The sequence below is a fragment of the Falco punctatus genome (genome assembly GCF_963210335.1).
Source record: "Falco punctatus genome assembly, chromosome: Z".
In the NCBI taxonomy this organism is placed as follows: domain Eukaryota; kingdom Metazoa; phylum Chordata; class Aves; order Falconiformes; family Falconidae; genus Falco; species Falco punctatus.
The window spans coordinates 53,147,576-53,163,198 of record NC_137586.1 but is presented as its reverse complement, the minus strand read 5'-3'; the positions used below and the strand labels follow the sequence as shown (position 1 = coordinate 53,163,198).

Below are 15,623 nucleotides of genomic sequence, written 5' to 3'. Positions count from 1 at the left end.
GGTGTAGGAAAAGCCTCTGATGAAGGTAAGAATCTCATGCAGCTTCAGGGACTAAAGGATCAAGACTTCATTTCAGAAGAAGTCATCAACGCAAATTTAAGGCTACGCCTCAAATACTGAATGGCTTGGTGGATGGGCAGCTGGGTAACTCCACCCTCATAATAACACATGGATACAGAAACATTTGCAAATAATAGGTTTAAAACACATGCAGAGGAATAACAAAGCCTGTAACTAAACTAAGGAAGTCAGTACAGGATATTCTTGAGGCAACTACCACTGTTTATGTGGGTTCCCACATCCCATCTCCAGAGCACCGAACACAACAGTTAATGCATCAGTGGCGAGCATTGCCAGGGTGTTGATTATTCCCCTGCCCTGCTCTGTCTGAAGTCATGAGAGAGATGTAGGGTGCCACAGCACACATCTGTAAAGCCTCCTCCTGCTTCAGAGAATATGCTGGCTTCTAAGAAGCAGGGGAAACAAAACCCTAAAAGACCACTGCCAGAGGCCAAGCCAAGGAAGTTCAGCTGTGTCCCCTGGCAGGATGAAGGAGGATGCCAGAGCTGGCATTGCACCAAAACCCCTGGGAGGGCAGACCCCCTGCTTTTCCTTCAGCAGCTGCCAGCCTGCCTTTCCCTGACCCTGTAAAGCAGGGGTCTTCAAACTACGGCCCACGGGCCGGATACGGCCCCCCAGGGTCCTCAATCCGGCCCCCGATATTTACAGACACCCCCGCCCCGCCCCCCCCCCCCCGGGGGTTGGGGGGGAAACCAAGCAGCCGCAGATGGCTGCCTGCCACTGCATCCGCGCCGGCCCCTGGTTAAAAAGTGTGAGGACCCTTGCTGTAAAGGGTAGCTGGGGCCGTTTTGTCAGCCCCTGTTCCTGCAAGCACAGGTACTGCCTCAGGCACCCACCCCCGAGCCAGCCCTGTGTCCCTGGCTGCATCCAAGAAGGGCTTTCCCCTCGTTTGCCAAGGTTTCCTTTCCTGTCATCCTTCATGCTCCAGGGCAGGGATAGTTGAGACAAAGTATGTGTACATAGGACCAGGATGGGTCCTACTGAAGGTGGTGGCAATCACACTCGCTGTACAAGATAAACGAGACAAAGTTTGCTGCTTCAGCTGTGCTCCTGGTCTTCCCTGGACAAGTGCTGCAGGACAGAAGGAGCGCAGTGGCAGCAGGAGTATAGCACAGCCCAGGGCCGGCCTTGCAGACTCCAGGAATCTCTGACTCCACTGGAACCACTCCAAAACCACCTGAGGATTCTTACATCTTTCCCAAGTCTCAGTGTACCATGGGTCTTGGCCAGCTCCTGCATTTCTACCTCTCGCTTCTGGCACAGTGGCTGGATGAAAGCATGCAGATACCTGGCCAGTTTTTAATGCAAGAAAATGAATGTCAGGTCTTGAAAGGCGGCTTCTTCCTTGACTATTTTCCATCTCCCAGGAGACGCTGCTCTCTCTCTCCTCCATTCAGTCTCATCACAAAGCAGGGCTTCCAGTGGGTGTATTAAAACGAGGGATATTGGTGCTGCCCAGCCATACTCTCTGTCTCTGACCCAGCCTCGGAGACAGGTAGCACCACGCAGCTTGCAAACACCTAAGGACAACTGGAGACAGACAGGGAAAGGGGCTGCAGTGACCCCAGGGCTGCAACCAGGCTGTTGCAGAGGTGAACACAGCACAGAGGAATGCCTGCCAGCTCCCAGGCTCTGTTCGCCCTTCTCAGTCAGAGGCTTATTAGCACTGGCCACAGCACGCTGGATCTCCTTACTCCCAATGAGCCTTTCAGGTGGCCACCATCATTCCAGAACCTCTGGGTCCAACTGCCTTCTGCTGCCATCATCATTGGCATCACAGGGCAACATTGTCAGAGATGTCTGAGACAGCTGGACTAAGGCACCAGCCAACCATGATGTACTACCACCACCAGATATGGGGTCTTGTTTCCTAAAAAGGCTTCCATACAGCAAGCACTGAGAGATCACAGCCCAAATGGCACTGCTGGTGAAACATATGATCATACATCTTTAAGAACTGCTCCGTCTTTTGTGTTGGCTTCCCCCCACACACCATACTTGCCCCATTTTTGTGGGCTAGCCAATTGTACAGCTAGAAAAATCAGTAAAGGTGCTGCTAAGTCCTTGGAAAAGCCTTCATGTGGCATTTTAGATGGTCACATAGAAGAACCAGCCCTACAGCATCTTGCTGGTGGTTGCTGGCATCCACGTGTAGCAGGAAAAAAAACTGAGGGTTTTTTTCCCTCCCAAGGAGGGAGCCCAGAAATGCATGTAGCAAAGAAAGGCACTAAGCAATGGTCAAAAGGTAGTACCACAGAGGGAAAGCACAGCAGCATGTGGTGCATGAGACCCTACAAGCTGCTTATGAGTTGCTGTCAGTCCTTGTAGCCAGTGCGCATGTCCGATTTCAAATGTCTCTTCTGACCTCTCTCCTGCAAAATTCATGATGGAATTAGACACTGATCGTTCATAGTTACAGGTCTTCCTCTTCCAGTGCCCCAGTTGGATCCTACCCTGTGCTTCTCCATGACTTTTCTAACTGCCCCTAAGAACAGAAATTAATACCTGAGCTGTGAAGTAAAAATGGTCCCCAAAAACAACAGAGAAGTACTAAGAGTCCCCAGTCACTACAACTACAGAGTAATATAGGTGAGGCCACATTAGTATACACAGTGAACTGTCTTCAAATTGTACTATCACTGAAATTTAATAAGCTGAATGCTCCATTAAATGCATACAGATAGTTTGTTGCTGTTGAATTCCCTGTCCAGCTCTTATTAATATTTTGTGATGTAAGACTCTGCACAAGCTAATAAATTAGAAGAGATTACAACTAATTGATTTTTAAATGGCTGAGATAGAACATACCTCTATAGATGCATTCACCCCCTCCACTGCCACCTGTTCATGAAAAAATTTGTTGCAAAGGAAAGACAAACCAAAACCATAAAATCTGAAAGAATACAAGTCATGGCTTTGCTAAGGTTGTTACATTTCACACCAGCCTCAGTTCAAAATGTTTTTACGCACAGGCATTCGCCAGGGCTAAAACTGCATTGAAGCCAAAGGAGTTGAAATAATTCAGAATCACTGCAGCCAAAGTATTGTAATAAAATATTTCTCCAAGAATGGAAGTGGATTTAGGCAGTGGTTTGGAAGCAACTGGTTCGTTTTGCTTCTCTGCCACATTATTTCCTGCATGATCCTCCAGGACATAATAGGATGTGTACCTCATAGCATAGTCACTTTAATGCAACTTCCAGTGCATTCATGGTGCAAACTGAACAATGCTCAGATGAAAGATGGATGTACTGCTTCGTTTCAGGTCCAGTAACACCTTTCCAAGAGATGGACTAGGCATCTGACTACAGTAATGTCTTAAGTCACCTAAACCTAAACTGGATTTGTATCATACAAAGGTTGTGGGTTAGCTAGGTGTTTGCATATTGCCAGGATAAGAACTAAGGTAGTTGAGCACAGGAGGAGCCTCAGATGTAGTCCTCCAAGAGCAATGGAGACAACATTACATCTGAGAAAGCCAAAAGGTCTCCCTGGATGCAGGGGGAAAATGAGCAGAAAGAGCCTCCTTTTCACTGCTCACGTGGCAACCTAGCAGGGCTGTCGCTCACCTGAGCTGCAGCAGACCCCTCCACTCGAGCCACCATCCAGGCTCTTGGGGCAATTTACATGCTACACACCCATCCCCAGGGCAAACAGTGACTCTTGTCAGCATGTAGCCACAAGCTCCAGATATTTAGGCACTGTCTGCTTCATTATAGCATTATGAGGTTGAAAACCCAGGACATTCCCCAGGTATTATCTCTGCCCGGCTGTTGTACTGTAGATACAGCCCACCAATTCCTGTTCACCTGTGAGGCTTTCCAATATACTGCCTTGTTGGGTTGACAATGGGTGTGTTGAGCTGCTGACAGACATCTGCAGTCCCACCCCGTTCAGGAACTTGCTGTTGATTTGGCAATACCTGATTAATTGCAAGAGGGAGATGGTATTAGCTGCAAGCTATCAAGGGTACATCGCCCACAGAGAGACTGAAAATCATGCATATAGAGATCTCTCCAGTGACAAGCAGCAGGATGCCTCTCATGCAGCCTTTACAAACAGCCGAGCATGGGCTTATACTGATTGTTTCACCACCATGTATTTTTCATGAGTTTGGAAGAAGGTTTGTTACAATGCAAGAACGAGATCTGCATACCTGTTCTTTGGGTAAACCAGTGAAAAGTTAGTTCAACGTGCTGCCAGCAGGAATAACATAACCATCTATTTTCATAGCCAAGGGCAAAAGGAAACTCGGGCAGCTTAAAGCCCAGCAGGTCCATCCACCCTGAGCAAATTCACCCAGAGACTACTGTGTAGCTCAGAAAAAATGCAATGCTCTGTTCTGGCTATCAGCACCATCGGCTCACTATTGTGAGCAGTGCCTCTGCAGTCTCTGGAGATAGGCAAGAGGCAGGACAAGAGGTATGATTGTGTTTCTGCACCCTCTGTGAAGGAAACCAGAGGCGTAATACTGTCCCTGAGCATGCTGTCCTGTAATGATACTTGAAATGCCCACGAGTAGGGACACTGAGAAAACCAGAATAGCCATTTAAGGCTAGGGTCAGAGCAGATGCCCAGTACTGAGAGAAGTGGAGAGCTCAATCAGTTTAGCTCTTCAAGAAGCAGCCAAATAGGCCATGATTACAATGCAAAAGCACCTCTGTGGGAGAGAAAATTCTAGATCCTGAAAGGCTGTTTAATCAAGCAGAGAAAGGTGCAACGGGAAGCAATGGCTGGAAATGGAAGTCAGATATTTACACTGCATTTAAAAACATTTGTAAAATTATGGAGGAATTAACCATATGATGGGAAGCATCAACGTCAGCGTCTTTAGATCCCTTCTGGGACAGCAAAGTTTGGCTCATCTGTGTACTGACATGCATGCACACTTATTGGGGCAATGCAGGGAAGTTTCCACCTGTGATGCAAGGCTAAATGATATAATAGCACCGCCTTTGCACCTTTCACACCTTTGATTTCCTTCATGTTATGCTCCACGGGAGATGAGTGAGGCTGTTCAGTAGCACCATTAACAGCAAGCCTCTCTTTTACTGTTTCTGCCCGTTAGAGGACTTTTCAGTTATACCATGCTATGTCCAGGGGAATTTTTGGTTTTATCTCCTCTCCTCCTTTTTTAAAAGGTAAAACCACCTCCTGGAGCCCATGAATCTTAGCCATATTTTTTTCCCTTATGACTCTTTGCTATGCTTTCCACACTTCTGCTCTTAGGAGAGGAAACCTTCATTCCCAGTTCAGCCCTACAGTGTGAGAGAAGGACACCTTCAGCTAATCTACATCTAAGTGAATGTTTGTCAAGAGTATAGAATAAAGGTCTTACTGTGCAAAATGGCTCCTGTGGTAGCACTAATCAATACTTGTTTGATGGATTGCCTGCCAGGAGTCTTTCAGGCACATCATTTCAGCCGCTAGACTTTCTGCTTGCTCACTGCTTAACAAAATAAATAGAGATGAATCATGGTATTTAACATAAAACTCCAGCTCAGAATCAAAGCTGTTTAAAATGCACAGTGGCTTGCCCCACACCATCCTTCCTTTCCCTTTGCTCAGGAAGAACGTTAAGTTCTGGCTCTTCTGGGGCCAGCATAAGGCATGAATGATAACCACTTCACCAAGGACTGCCCTTTCCTCTGCAATCAGTGATTGCATTCCCAACACAGCACTCCATTTCTCGTTGCCCCCTGAAGCAGGAGCCAGTTGAGAAAGAAAGAATTGAGATGTATGCCTGCATGGCTGATGGGAGGATGATATTTCACATATGCCTGCCTTTGCTGCTGTGATGCAATGCACAAACTGTTGCCTCTGCTCCTGTGCCTATTGTGCTACTAATCCATGTGAAAGCTCTCACTACTGAACTGTCCCCATCTGCAACTGCATCAGATTTCAAACTACAAGAAGCAACAAAGAGCCAGGTTTTGCAGAACTACTTGGCTTCTCAGTGGTAATAAATAGGTGTCTGGCTCTCCAGAAATTCGTATTTTTATTCAGAACATGGTTGGTTGTTTTTTTTTTTTTTTATCTGGCTTTTAAACAGATAACACTTTTCTTGAAACCCTATACGCCTACAGCACACTAATATCCTTGGAAAGGGTGAATAATCACAGCAGCAACTTTTTTTGGCCACAGAGGAACATCAAGCTCCATCTAGCAAGATCTTCACCCTCTTTTACCTTGCCAACCCCACCACCACCCTGTGGCACAACTCAGACAATAAGGTGGGAAGCCTGAAGCAATGTGGGATCCTTTTTCAGGCTCTGAGTAATGATTCATGATTTTCTGACACTTGACACCAGCAAAAGAACTCAAGGCCGAGGCTTGAGGCAAGGGATGGATACAGCGATGTCTCTTCAATGCACCTCCAGGTTGCCCTTGCCCCAACATTCTGCATGAGCCTCCCCTGCTGCCCACTCCCTCATTCCTCTGACAGCTGAGAGCACTTACCAGGCTCCTTTGAGCCAGGCTTCTTCACAGCACTGAGTTTCAGCTTTTTGCCACTTTACAGACCTTCAGCCCGTTCTGCCTCTCAAGCCTTCCTGCAGCAGACTTCTCTTGCCTCTCGCCCAGAGCACAACCATCCCTTGGGCTGTGACAGTGGCTTTTGCATGCTGGCAGCAGATTTTGAGCTCTGCTCTGGCACATTTGTGGGGATCCTGCCTTTTTCCCTCCCTCCCCAAGGGCATCCATGGCCATAGCCACCAATTCCTCATCCCTGCCATGCCAGACAGGCCTGTGTGGCCACCCAGACGGGAAATGAGCTCACGCCCTGCCTCTGGGGAGCATTGCTCACTGCTGCTGTGACCTCTTTGACTCCTCCAGCAGCACCAGCGAGCAGCACCTGGCAGGGAACTTGCTCTGTTCCATCCACGGTGCAGGTCATGCACCACCTTCCCACCCACCAGCTGAGTATGGGGGAGATTTCCCAACAGCCCTACACAGCTCAGGGCATCTGGGAGGACAACGCTAGCAGGATTGCTAACAGTGGGCCACCTGGGGACTGACAGCTGGAGAGTCAAGAAGGATGTACCCCAGTAATCTGGGCTCAGATGAGACATTTTGGCAAGAGAAGCATTTGCAGCCATGCACCAGCAGAGAGAGTCCAGGTAGCCAGGAAAGCCAGCAGGCAAATGGTGAGGAGCGTGGCAGCAAACAGGCACTGCACCCTCTTGCAGCTTGGGGCTTCTGAGCAGGGTGCTACATGCTGGCATGCTGTGGGGCAGCAGAAGCACACAGTACTTGGATGTTCTCGGGGGCATGTATGCATGCACAGAGCTGGGGGCAGTGGCATTTTGGAAATAATCAGGCAGGAATCTGACTTGGAAAAGTCGGTGAGCTTTGGACAGCTCACCTCCACAAAGGGGACTTGCAGCTTGCAAGCTTTCCCTCTGCACCCCCACCTAGCCATCGCCAATTTCAAGGGAGGCAGTCTGTGGACACATGTAGAAAGCCAGTAAGCGTATAGCACCAGGAAAGATCAGAACAATGCACTTTCATCCTGCTGGAGTTCTTGTGTTGTTTTTGACAATGGTACAAATACCTTACGGCTACACAGCACATGTCAAGGATACACCACAGCAAGCATGGCACATTTTTTTTCAAGTGAGAAGCAGTTTACCTAGGCACAAGGTGGATCCCTTGAAATCTTTCCATCAGGGCTTTCCTAGCTCAAATGTGTGGGAACCACAGGGTTATTTTTTCTGGAGCACCCTTTGCAAAAGCTGGGACTCGCTGCACTAAAGTGCACAGCAAAGTCAGGCAACTCATCTGGTATGATGACAGCTTAGTGCCAGTAACAACAACCCCATCCAGCGCTTTGCAGATTGGGCAGTTATCAACAAGGTCATTTCTAGCCTTAAAATTGGGGACTATTTCTTGTTTTCATTACCCAAGAAAAAACCTTGCACTTAAAATACTTTCTTACAGTTTTGGTAAATCTTTCCGTTTTCAGTATCCTTGTCCCTTCTCTTTAGCTTTGTTGTAATCTGAAATATCCGTATTTAATAATTTCTATGTTCATGAATTCTTTAAATTATACATAAAGAATTCAAAAGCAATCAGAGAAGAACCTGAATATTTCATACTAAAACTAAATGTTTTATGATTGCTTACAGAGTGAAATTAATAAGGAGAGTTAGCCAATGCTGTATAATTTATACTGTGCTTAAGCAGGAAAACAGAGGCTAGTGCTCAGATTTGTTTGAAGCTGTGCTTTCCTTTTCTCAACTGGCAGAATGGAAGCCACTGCAAGGGCAGGGCTAACCTCCACCCTCAATCCAAGTAGCCCCTATTTTTGTTTATTGCGCATAACAACAGCTTTAAGAACAGTTAACAGTAACACTGTTATGACCATGGGCAAATAACAGTGTGTCTGCTTTTTTGTCTTTATCTGTCTTTCCTAACTATTTTGTCTGCCAACATGCTCCGCACTCAGCCATGATGTCCTGACCTATTTAATGGCAAAAAGTCTACTAAGCATCTTACCTCTGAATTTCCGTTTGGGTACAAACCTTTGGAGCAAAGCCACAGTCTGGAGGTGTGGGAGGCTTACACGTTGCAGTACTCTGAACTCAGGTGATGATTTATTTGTCCAGTTCTAATGCTTGGCCAGAAACTGCGGTTCTGCACTGAGCTAAGAGAGCAGTACAGGTGCTAGAAGTGTTAGTCACAACTGCAGAGATTCAGCCAGTTGCAAAGTTTTCTTTAATGGCAATACAGAACTAAAAAAGCTGAGAGCAAGAATGAAACATAAGACCAAGAAGGGATAATCTTCGTAAAGGGGATGAAGCTGTCAAAGTACTGAGGCAGCTAGAAAAGGGAGTGTGACACAAAGTGATACACTGCCTTTTCTGGGAGAAGGGAATTCACCCTCTCTATGTGCTCACAGATTCCTGGGTGAGCGTATTACCTGGGCTTTATGTGCTTCACTTTCCATCTAGAGGACAACAGTATGGGGAGAGGATACAATGTGATCTGGTGAGTTCACACAATGATATAAGCACTGAGGGGCACAGATAAGCAAGGGATGATATACTCGGATGAGATACTAAAAGTAGTATCAGCAACCAAATCTGGAGTTTTCTCACACCTATCACAGCCAAAAGAGGAACAGCAACAATGGCAGCAGCATTTTGGCATTCGAGGTGGGACACTGCATGGACTGCAGAAACTCACCAGGCCTCAAGGAATACCTGCTGAGGAAATGTGGAATAAAAATTGTACTTCAATAGGAGGTACCTGAATGGACAAGGAGGGACAGAGTTCTTTTTATTCCTTCTCATTTTAATGTCTTTTGGCACAATCGGAGTCCCCAAGAGTGGAATGACAAACCTGAAAATCCCATTACACGGGGGTGGACTTGGTTTTCTTCATGTGTTTTTAAATCCATTTAGATGAGAGACAGATCAGAGCAAATTTACAGGGAAAGTTTCCTAGGTTTGGCACCCCAATGAATCTATAGTTCATTGCCCACCAAAGCTCAGTTCTCAGCTGACAAAAGCTGGTAGATGTCCTCTGCCTTTACCATCTGAGTGATCTTTCCTTGACCTTGCCAGAGCTGGGGTCAGTTGCCTCCACCGTGGTTTCACCATCAAGAATTTTTCAACTCAAACTCCTTAATGCTTGTGTCAAGTGGCTATTTAAACCCCTCAAATTCAAGGAATCAACCTCGGTGCATCAGAGGGAAAAGACTGTTCCTTTGACTGATCCCTTCTGTGACTCAAAGCCAAGCATACATTTGAACAAGTCAAACCATTCCCAGGGTTCATAAAACACCATGCCAGGCCTTGTGTGTTTTTCATTAAAGTCATACCAGTCTCTGAAAGCCAAGCAGTTTGCAAATCATAAGGATTAATATTTATTACTAATGAATGTACACAGCCGAAGCCCCTGCCCTTGAGAGTCTGCTGTTTACACAATATGGGCAGAACTGGCATGCACAGATGCAGCTCTGGTCTTGGTCCGCTCCTGGGGAAGCTCGAGGGTGAAACCACCTTGGCTCTTGGACACAGAGGCAGATCATGGCCAGAATGTACTGGAGCTGGCACCTCAACCTCCTGGTAGCTCCTACCTGGAGGACCAGACCCTTCTCTGTAATCGTGAGAGGCTGAGCCGCAGACTGCACAGTTCACACGTGTAAGCCCCTGCAGGACTTCTCCAGCTCCTAATGCTTGGCAAGGAGGCCCCGTCAGTCAGACTGCACACTGAGCTAAACATCAAGACACATCTGATGAATCACAAGTGCAGCAAGAGTCCAGAGGGCTACAAAATACCTCTAGGGATTTGTTTGTGCCAGATCTCTTACAAAATTAAAGAGGAATTAGCTACATATGTGAGTCAAATTGCTGTGGGATTTAAAAAAGGGATTCAGCCTGCATGTTCAGATTTAGAAAAAGGATTCAGCTTGCCTTGCTCCGGAAGCTAGGCTGCCCAGAGGCCACCCTGCGTCTGAATCAGGGTGCCCACAAAGGTGTTCCGTGCAGTGCAGCTTACCCATTTTAAAGCAGTTACCTCACCTGAGGTGTAGCTATCCAGTCAAGCCCTTTGTGGTGGCATCAGCTCCCACATGGAAGTGGAGCAACTTCGAATCACAGTGGAGCACAGCCGTTACATTCCTGAGAAGTGTCTCCACCCGGTGTGCGCTGTGGTTCCAAAGGTTTGTCAATTCATTTTACCTTCCTGACTGAGTGCTGATAAGCCCTGAGAGAAATTATGAGAAACCAAATGAAAATTCAGTGAAGAAATGAGTCAGTATAAACCAAGGGTGTCCACCATGACAAGCAGACACATATCCCAGGAAGGATACAACAGTTCCTAGTCCTCACATGCCAGGCAGTGGATGAGTGTGAGACTTAAGCAGCAGATTGCCTAGAAATTTCTTAAACTCCGCAGCTCCAGCGCTTCCTGAGCTGCTTGTGGTGTCAGCCAGGGGGACTCCAGTGCCCCAGGCTGGGGAAGGGCAGCATAGCCCACTGAAGAAAAGCAGTGTTCCTCAGAGGAGCTGTCACAGACTGAGCTCCCAGCTGGAGCTGGATCAGGAGCACATACTGTGCTGGCTGGCTGGGTCCTTCGCAGAAGAGGGTCAACATTCACCTGCAGCTGTAGCCCAGCATTTTTGGTCCTTCCAATAGCTTCACTGCACTCAAGAGGGTTATCTGCTCACCTGCGGGTGAATGAGCAGCTAGAGGTTATGCACCATGAGCACCTGCCTCTGTGGCTTCACGGTTCTTCTCAGCTCCCAAAGTTGAAGGTTCAGGCCATAAAACAGATCCAGCCAGGGATGGTCAGAAAACTAGCCTGCAAGGAGTTTGGAGAGAAAAAGAAAGCAGCAGCAATGGAAAACAAAGCTCACCAAGATTTCAGTGTACCAGGTCCCCATCATCTGCCTACATTTTGCCCACACACAGTTTAATCAGCATGCCAGGGTACCTGGCTCCCTGCCAACGGGAATGCAGATTCTGACAATTTGTCTAAAGTGCAGTCAGAAATTGCAGCTAAACAGAAAGAGCACTTCTTTTTTTGTTGTTGTTGGGTTTTTTTTCATGTGTGTGTGTATATGGGCTTCTTCCCTCCACACACCCCCACCCCGCCCCCCCCCCCCCGAAACAATTACAACCTCTTAACTGCCGCCCACACCTCAGTTGCCTGAGAAACGCAGTGTGGGTATGGCTGTGGTAATAGGGACTTGGGTTTTACACTGTGCTTGCTATCATCAGCTGGCTGCAAGGCCCCCACAAAACTGTCCCAGCAGGATGTTTTAGCTCAGACGTGGAGAGTGTTCCCACCCCAGGCACAGCCCACTGCAAGCTCCTGCCACAGTGAGCATCTATTTGGATAAAGCCAAGGATAGAGTAACTGGCTGCCAGGGATGGCCCTGGCTCCATCCACCCCAGTCTCAGTACTTGTACTTACAGAACGCCCAGCACAGGGGTGGGATGGGATGGGATGGGATGGGATGGGATGGGATGGGATGGGATGGGATGGGAAGCAGTGTGTACAAGAGCTGGGTATCACATATGCACTTCAGGCTTGACAGAGGCATTCTCCACACCCACCCTTCTCAGCAGCATGCCTGTCATCACCTTGATCAAAACCAATTCTCAAATGATAGGACATGCATCTGTGCTGAAGACTGCACCCACAGTAAGTGTCCAGAACCACACATCTTGGTTAACAAGTCCTGGCTGGAATTACCCTGAAAAGAGAAAGTGTGCTTTTTTACACTAGACACCTGGGCAGAGAGGAGAAGGTTGCTCAAACTGACTAAAATTATTCACCTTCCCAAAGAAGTGACAAAGCATCCCTACCCTGCACTCCTGAACTTAGCATCAAAGGGTGAGGCAGATCAGAAAGATGATTTCTGGCTGAACAAAGACATTTTGGGGGGCAGAGGCGGCGGGTGGGGAGAAAACCACCCAAACTCATGTATTTTGAACAATCTCTGTATAGTGGTGAGGGGAAAATGGGCTTCAGAGTTTGGGTTTGGGCTTTTTTTTCCCTGTCCTTTACAGCAAAGCCATTCCCCATCCAGCTGACAGTGCACAGGCCTAGGGATGCTGCTGTCTTCCAAGCTACAAAGCACAGGACGGAATATCTATCTTGGCTAACTCTGAGCAGTTTTCCCTGAAGGCCAGCACACAGCACACTCTCCTGACCCCACCGCAGCCCTGACAGTGTTCAAAGTGCCTCTGCAAACAATGGGGGCATAAGAACTTTTCACAAAAAGAGCACTTGGACAAAGGGAGGCATTAGGCAACCTTCACAGGTGGCTGTTCCTTTCTTATTAATGGATTGTCTTCTCCAAGTGATAACTGAATCTGTGTACTGTTCAATTGCCTCCCATACTTTTTTTCCCCAGTTTTGTTCAGTTTTTGTCTTGCCTCTGGTTTTCAAACAGTCCATGGTTGCTCTCCGCATGGGTAAACCATCTTTTCCATTTTCTTTTCCGCAGTTTTTAGTCCCTGGTGCTATATTCTGCTTTCTTCTGCAGTCTTCTAGCCATCTGTACAGTATATTTCACCTACATTTCAAGACTGCACAGATGAAGGCCCACCAGTGCCTGTACATGTTCTTTGAGAAAACACAATGCTTGTGCACTATAAAAGTCTGTCCCCGAGATTTTAATTCACAGACCTTTCCCAATACGTCCTTTTCACTGTTATTTTTGCATTCTCAAGACTCATCCTTTAAAAACCTAAAGATTGTGCTTGTGATCACTGGCAGAGTTCCTGAATAATTCCAGTATCTTCAAAGATTTTTACAAATATCCCTGCAGTTGTCTAAGTCATTAAACTTGCTGTGGCTGAGGCAAGTTAAGACTAGGCAGGAACTGTCCTGGAGCCTTTCTCCCCGTGTAACGTTACTTAAAGAAGCAACTCCCTCCATTTGTATTGCAAGACCAAGATGTAACTGACTTAGGAAACTACAGCATTTAGTGATTAACCAACACATTACTAAGAAACTGGTCAATCTATTCAATATACTAATTTTCAAATAAACACACCACTATGGCTAATCTGCAATTATACTATTTCCTACTCTATTACACACAATTATAAAGCTGTTAATCTAACACTCCTAAATCTTATGAATCACACACATCTACTATTCACTTACAAATCCTCCATGTTTCCCACCCTACATGACCTACCACCAGGGTGGAAGTCTATCACTCTGCAGCTCATGCTCTCACACTGAGATTTTCAGACACAGACCTGATGGAAAGCCCAATGGGGAGTTCTGCCAGCTTGGGTTTGCAAGTCAGCATCACTGTCATCTGTACACACCTGCATTCTTCCTTTCAGAAGACTGCCTCGTCCTTTGTTCTTTACCTGATTTTTTCTGCCACACTTATCCCCCTCTTTCTCTGCTCAAGTTCCTCCCTAAGACACAGCACATCCCTTGTTACTTCTTCCTCGCTGGCCCAATTCAGCAATCTGTACCAAAGTCTGGTGTTTCTGAAGTTGTTACTGGGGCAATCTCAGCCTTATGCAGTATTCTTGATACCCCTGCCTGGGTACAGGGGGCCAAAACCTCCCCACAAATTGCCCGTTCATGTTAACAACACATGACCTTACACATTTTCCTAGGTAAATCAGTCTACTTAGCCTTGATTCCTCTATCTCATTCTAGTTAAGCTCCTTGTCTTTGTGTCTTATCGTCAAGAGCAGACCAACAAAACAAAGACCCACATCACCTACATACCTGATCTACTCCAAAAATAGCTTTGGAACGGGACTAGAAGAGATGCCCTAAAATTATCATTGAGAAACGTCAATTTAGCAGAAAACATGGAAAGAAAGAGCTGGAATATGCAATGTCCTGACAAACAAAAACCTGGGTTATCATATAATTCCACTTCAAACTCTACCTTAAAAGCTACTGTGTATTTTTGCCCTTTCCTTGCCGTTTAGGAGGCCACTGCAATACATTAGTGCTCTGCTGGGTAAGAACTTGCTTCACATTTCTAATCTAGAGATACTCATGACATTTGCAGACCAAGCTGTGCTTTACTTTTGAGCTAAGTCACTCTCTCATGCTACATTATTTATAAATAGCCGAAGAGATGTGTAGCTTCTGTGGACTGTGGAGGTTTCACCTGCATATACAAGCTAGCCTTTTCAGGCTCCCTTCACAATTGTATTCCGTACTTGGAAACCTGAACTGAAAATGGACAATGAAATGAATAACAATGCATCTGTCTTTCACTTTGCACCTGTTCTGTCATTTTGTTCTAGTTTAATGCATTGTGAGCAATGTGACGTGACTAATGATTCCAGGCAGAAAATCACCAGAAAATGCTCATCGTTGACTTTGTCAGCTAGGAAGACAAAATAGGAAAAGATGCGGTGAGTAGCACTGACATTAACATTCAGACACAGTAAAAATATTCATTTGGGCCACCCACTCCCACCCATCCTCACCACCACTTTGTTTAGTCTTTTCATAAAAGACATACTAATCCAGGATCATGCATTGGAACCAAAAACCCTGAGTGCTTTGAAGTAACCAGGATGGAAGAGCAATGAAAAAATCTGACACCCCATGGCATGGTGTGGAAAAAAAAAAAAAAAGCACGTAACTATCTGAAGTGCTGGAGGTCTTGCTATTCATCTAAAGGCAACACGCAGAGTCTCTAGGAGGAAAACATACAAAGAAACAATCATCTCAAGATGGTCAAACATTCACAGAGATTTTGGTAAGAAAAAACATGTCTTCCCTACTATTGTCTCCAGTTCTACTATAAAGCTTCTCCACATCCCACCTGGTATTGGACATGTTCTCTTCATTTGCCATGTTACTCACTCTCCACACAGTATCCTATCTTCCCATGTCCAACCCAAGAACAGCAAGCACAAGGCTGTTGCTTTCTGTGTGTTCTACAGCCTGCTTCCTCTCACTTTGGACAGCCATTGTTTCTTACCCACTCCCACCTCTGTCCTTCTGCACTCCCACTTTTTCTTTAGTGTACAGCTTTTCTATCTCTCATGGAACCCTGCTTCCCATCCACCAGGCCAATCCAATGGCAATTC

At 46.5% G+C, this 15,623-nt stretch overlaps 1 protein-coding gene across 1 annotated transcript in view; it reads right to left on the bottom strand.

Annotated features, from left to right (window-relative positions):
- Positions 1-1,286: 1,286 nt before the first annotated feature.
- PSD3 (pleckstrin and Sec7 domain containing 3) overlaps positions 1,287-15,623 on the bottom strand; it is a 126,379-nt gene continuing 112,042 nt past the window's right edge. Inside the window, exon 17 of the mRNA XM_080372375.1 lies at positions 1,287-12,286. Coding sequence (XP_080228501.1) covers positions 12,179-12,286 — 108 coding nt within the window. The 3' untranslated portion in view covers positions 1,287-12,178. The remainder of the gene's footprint in view (positions 12,287-15,623) is intronic.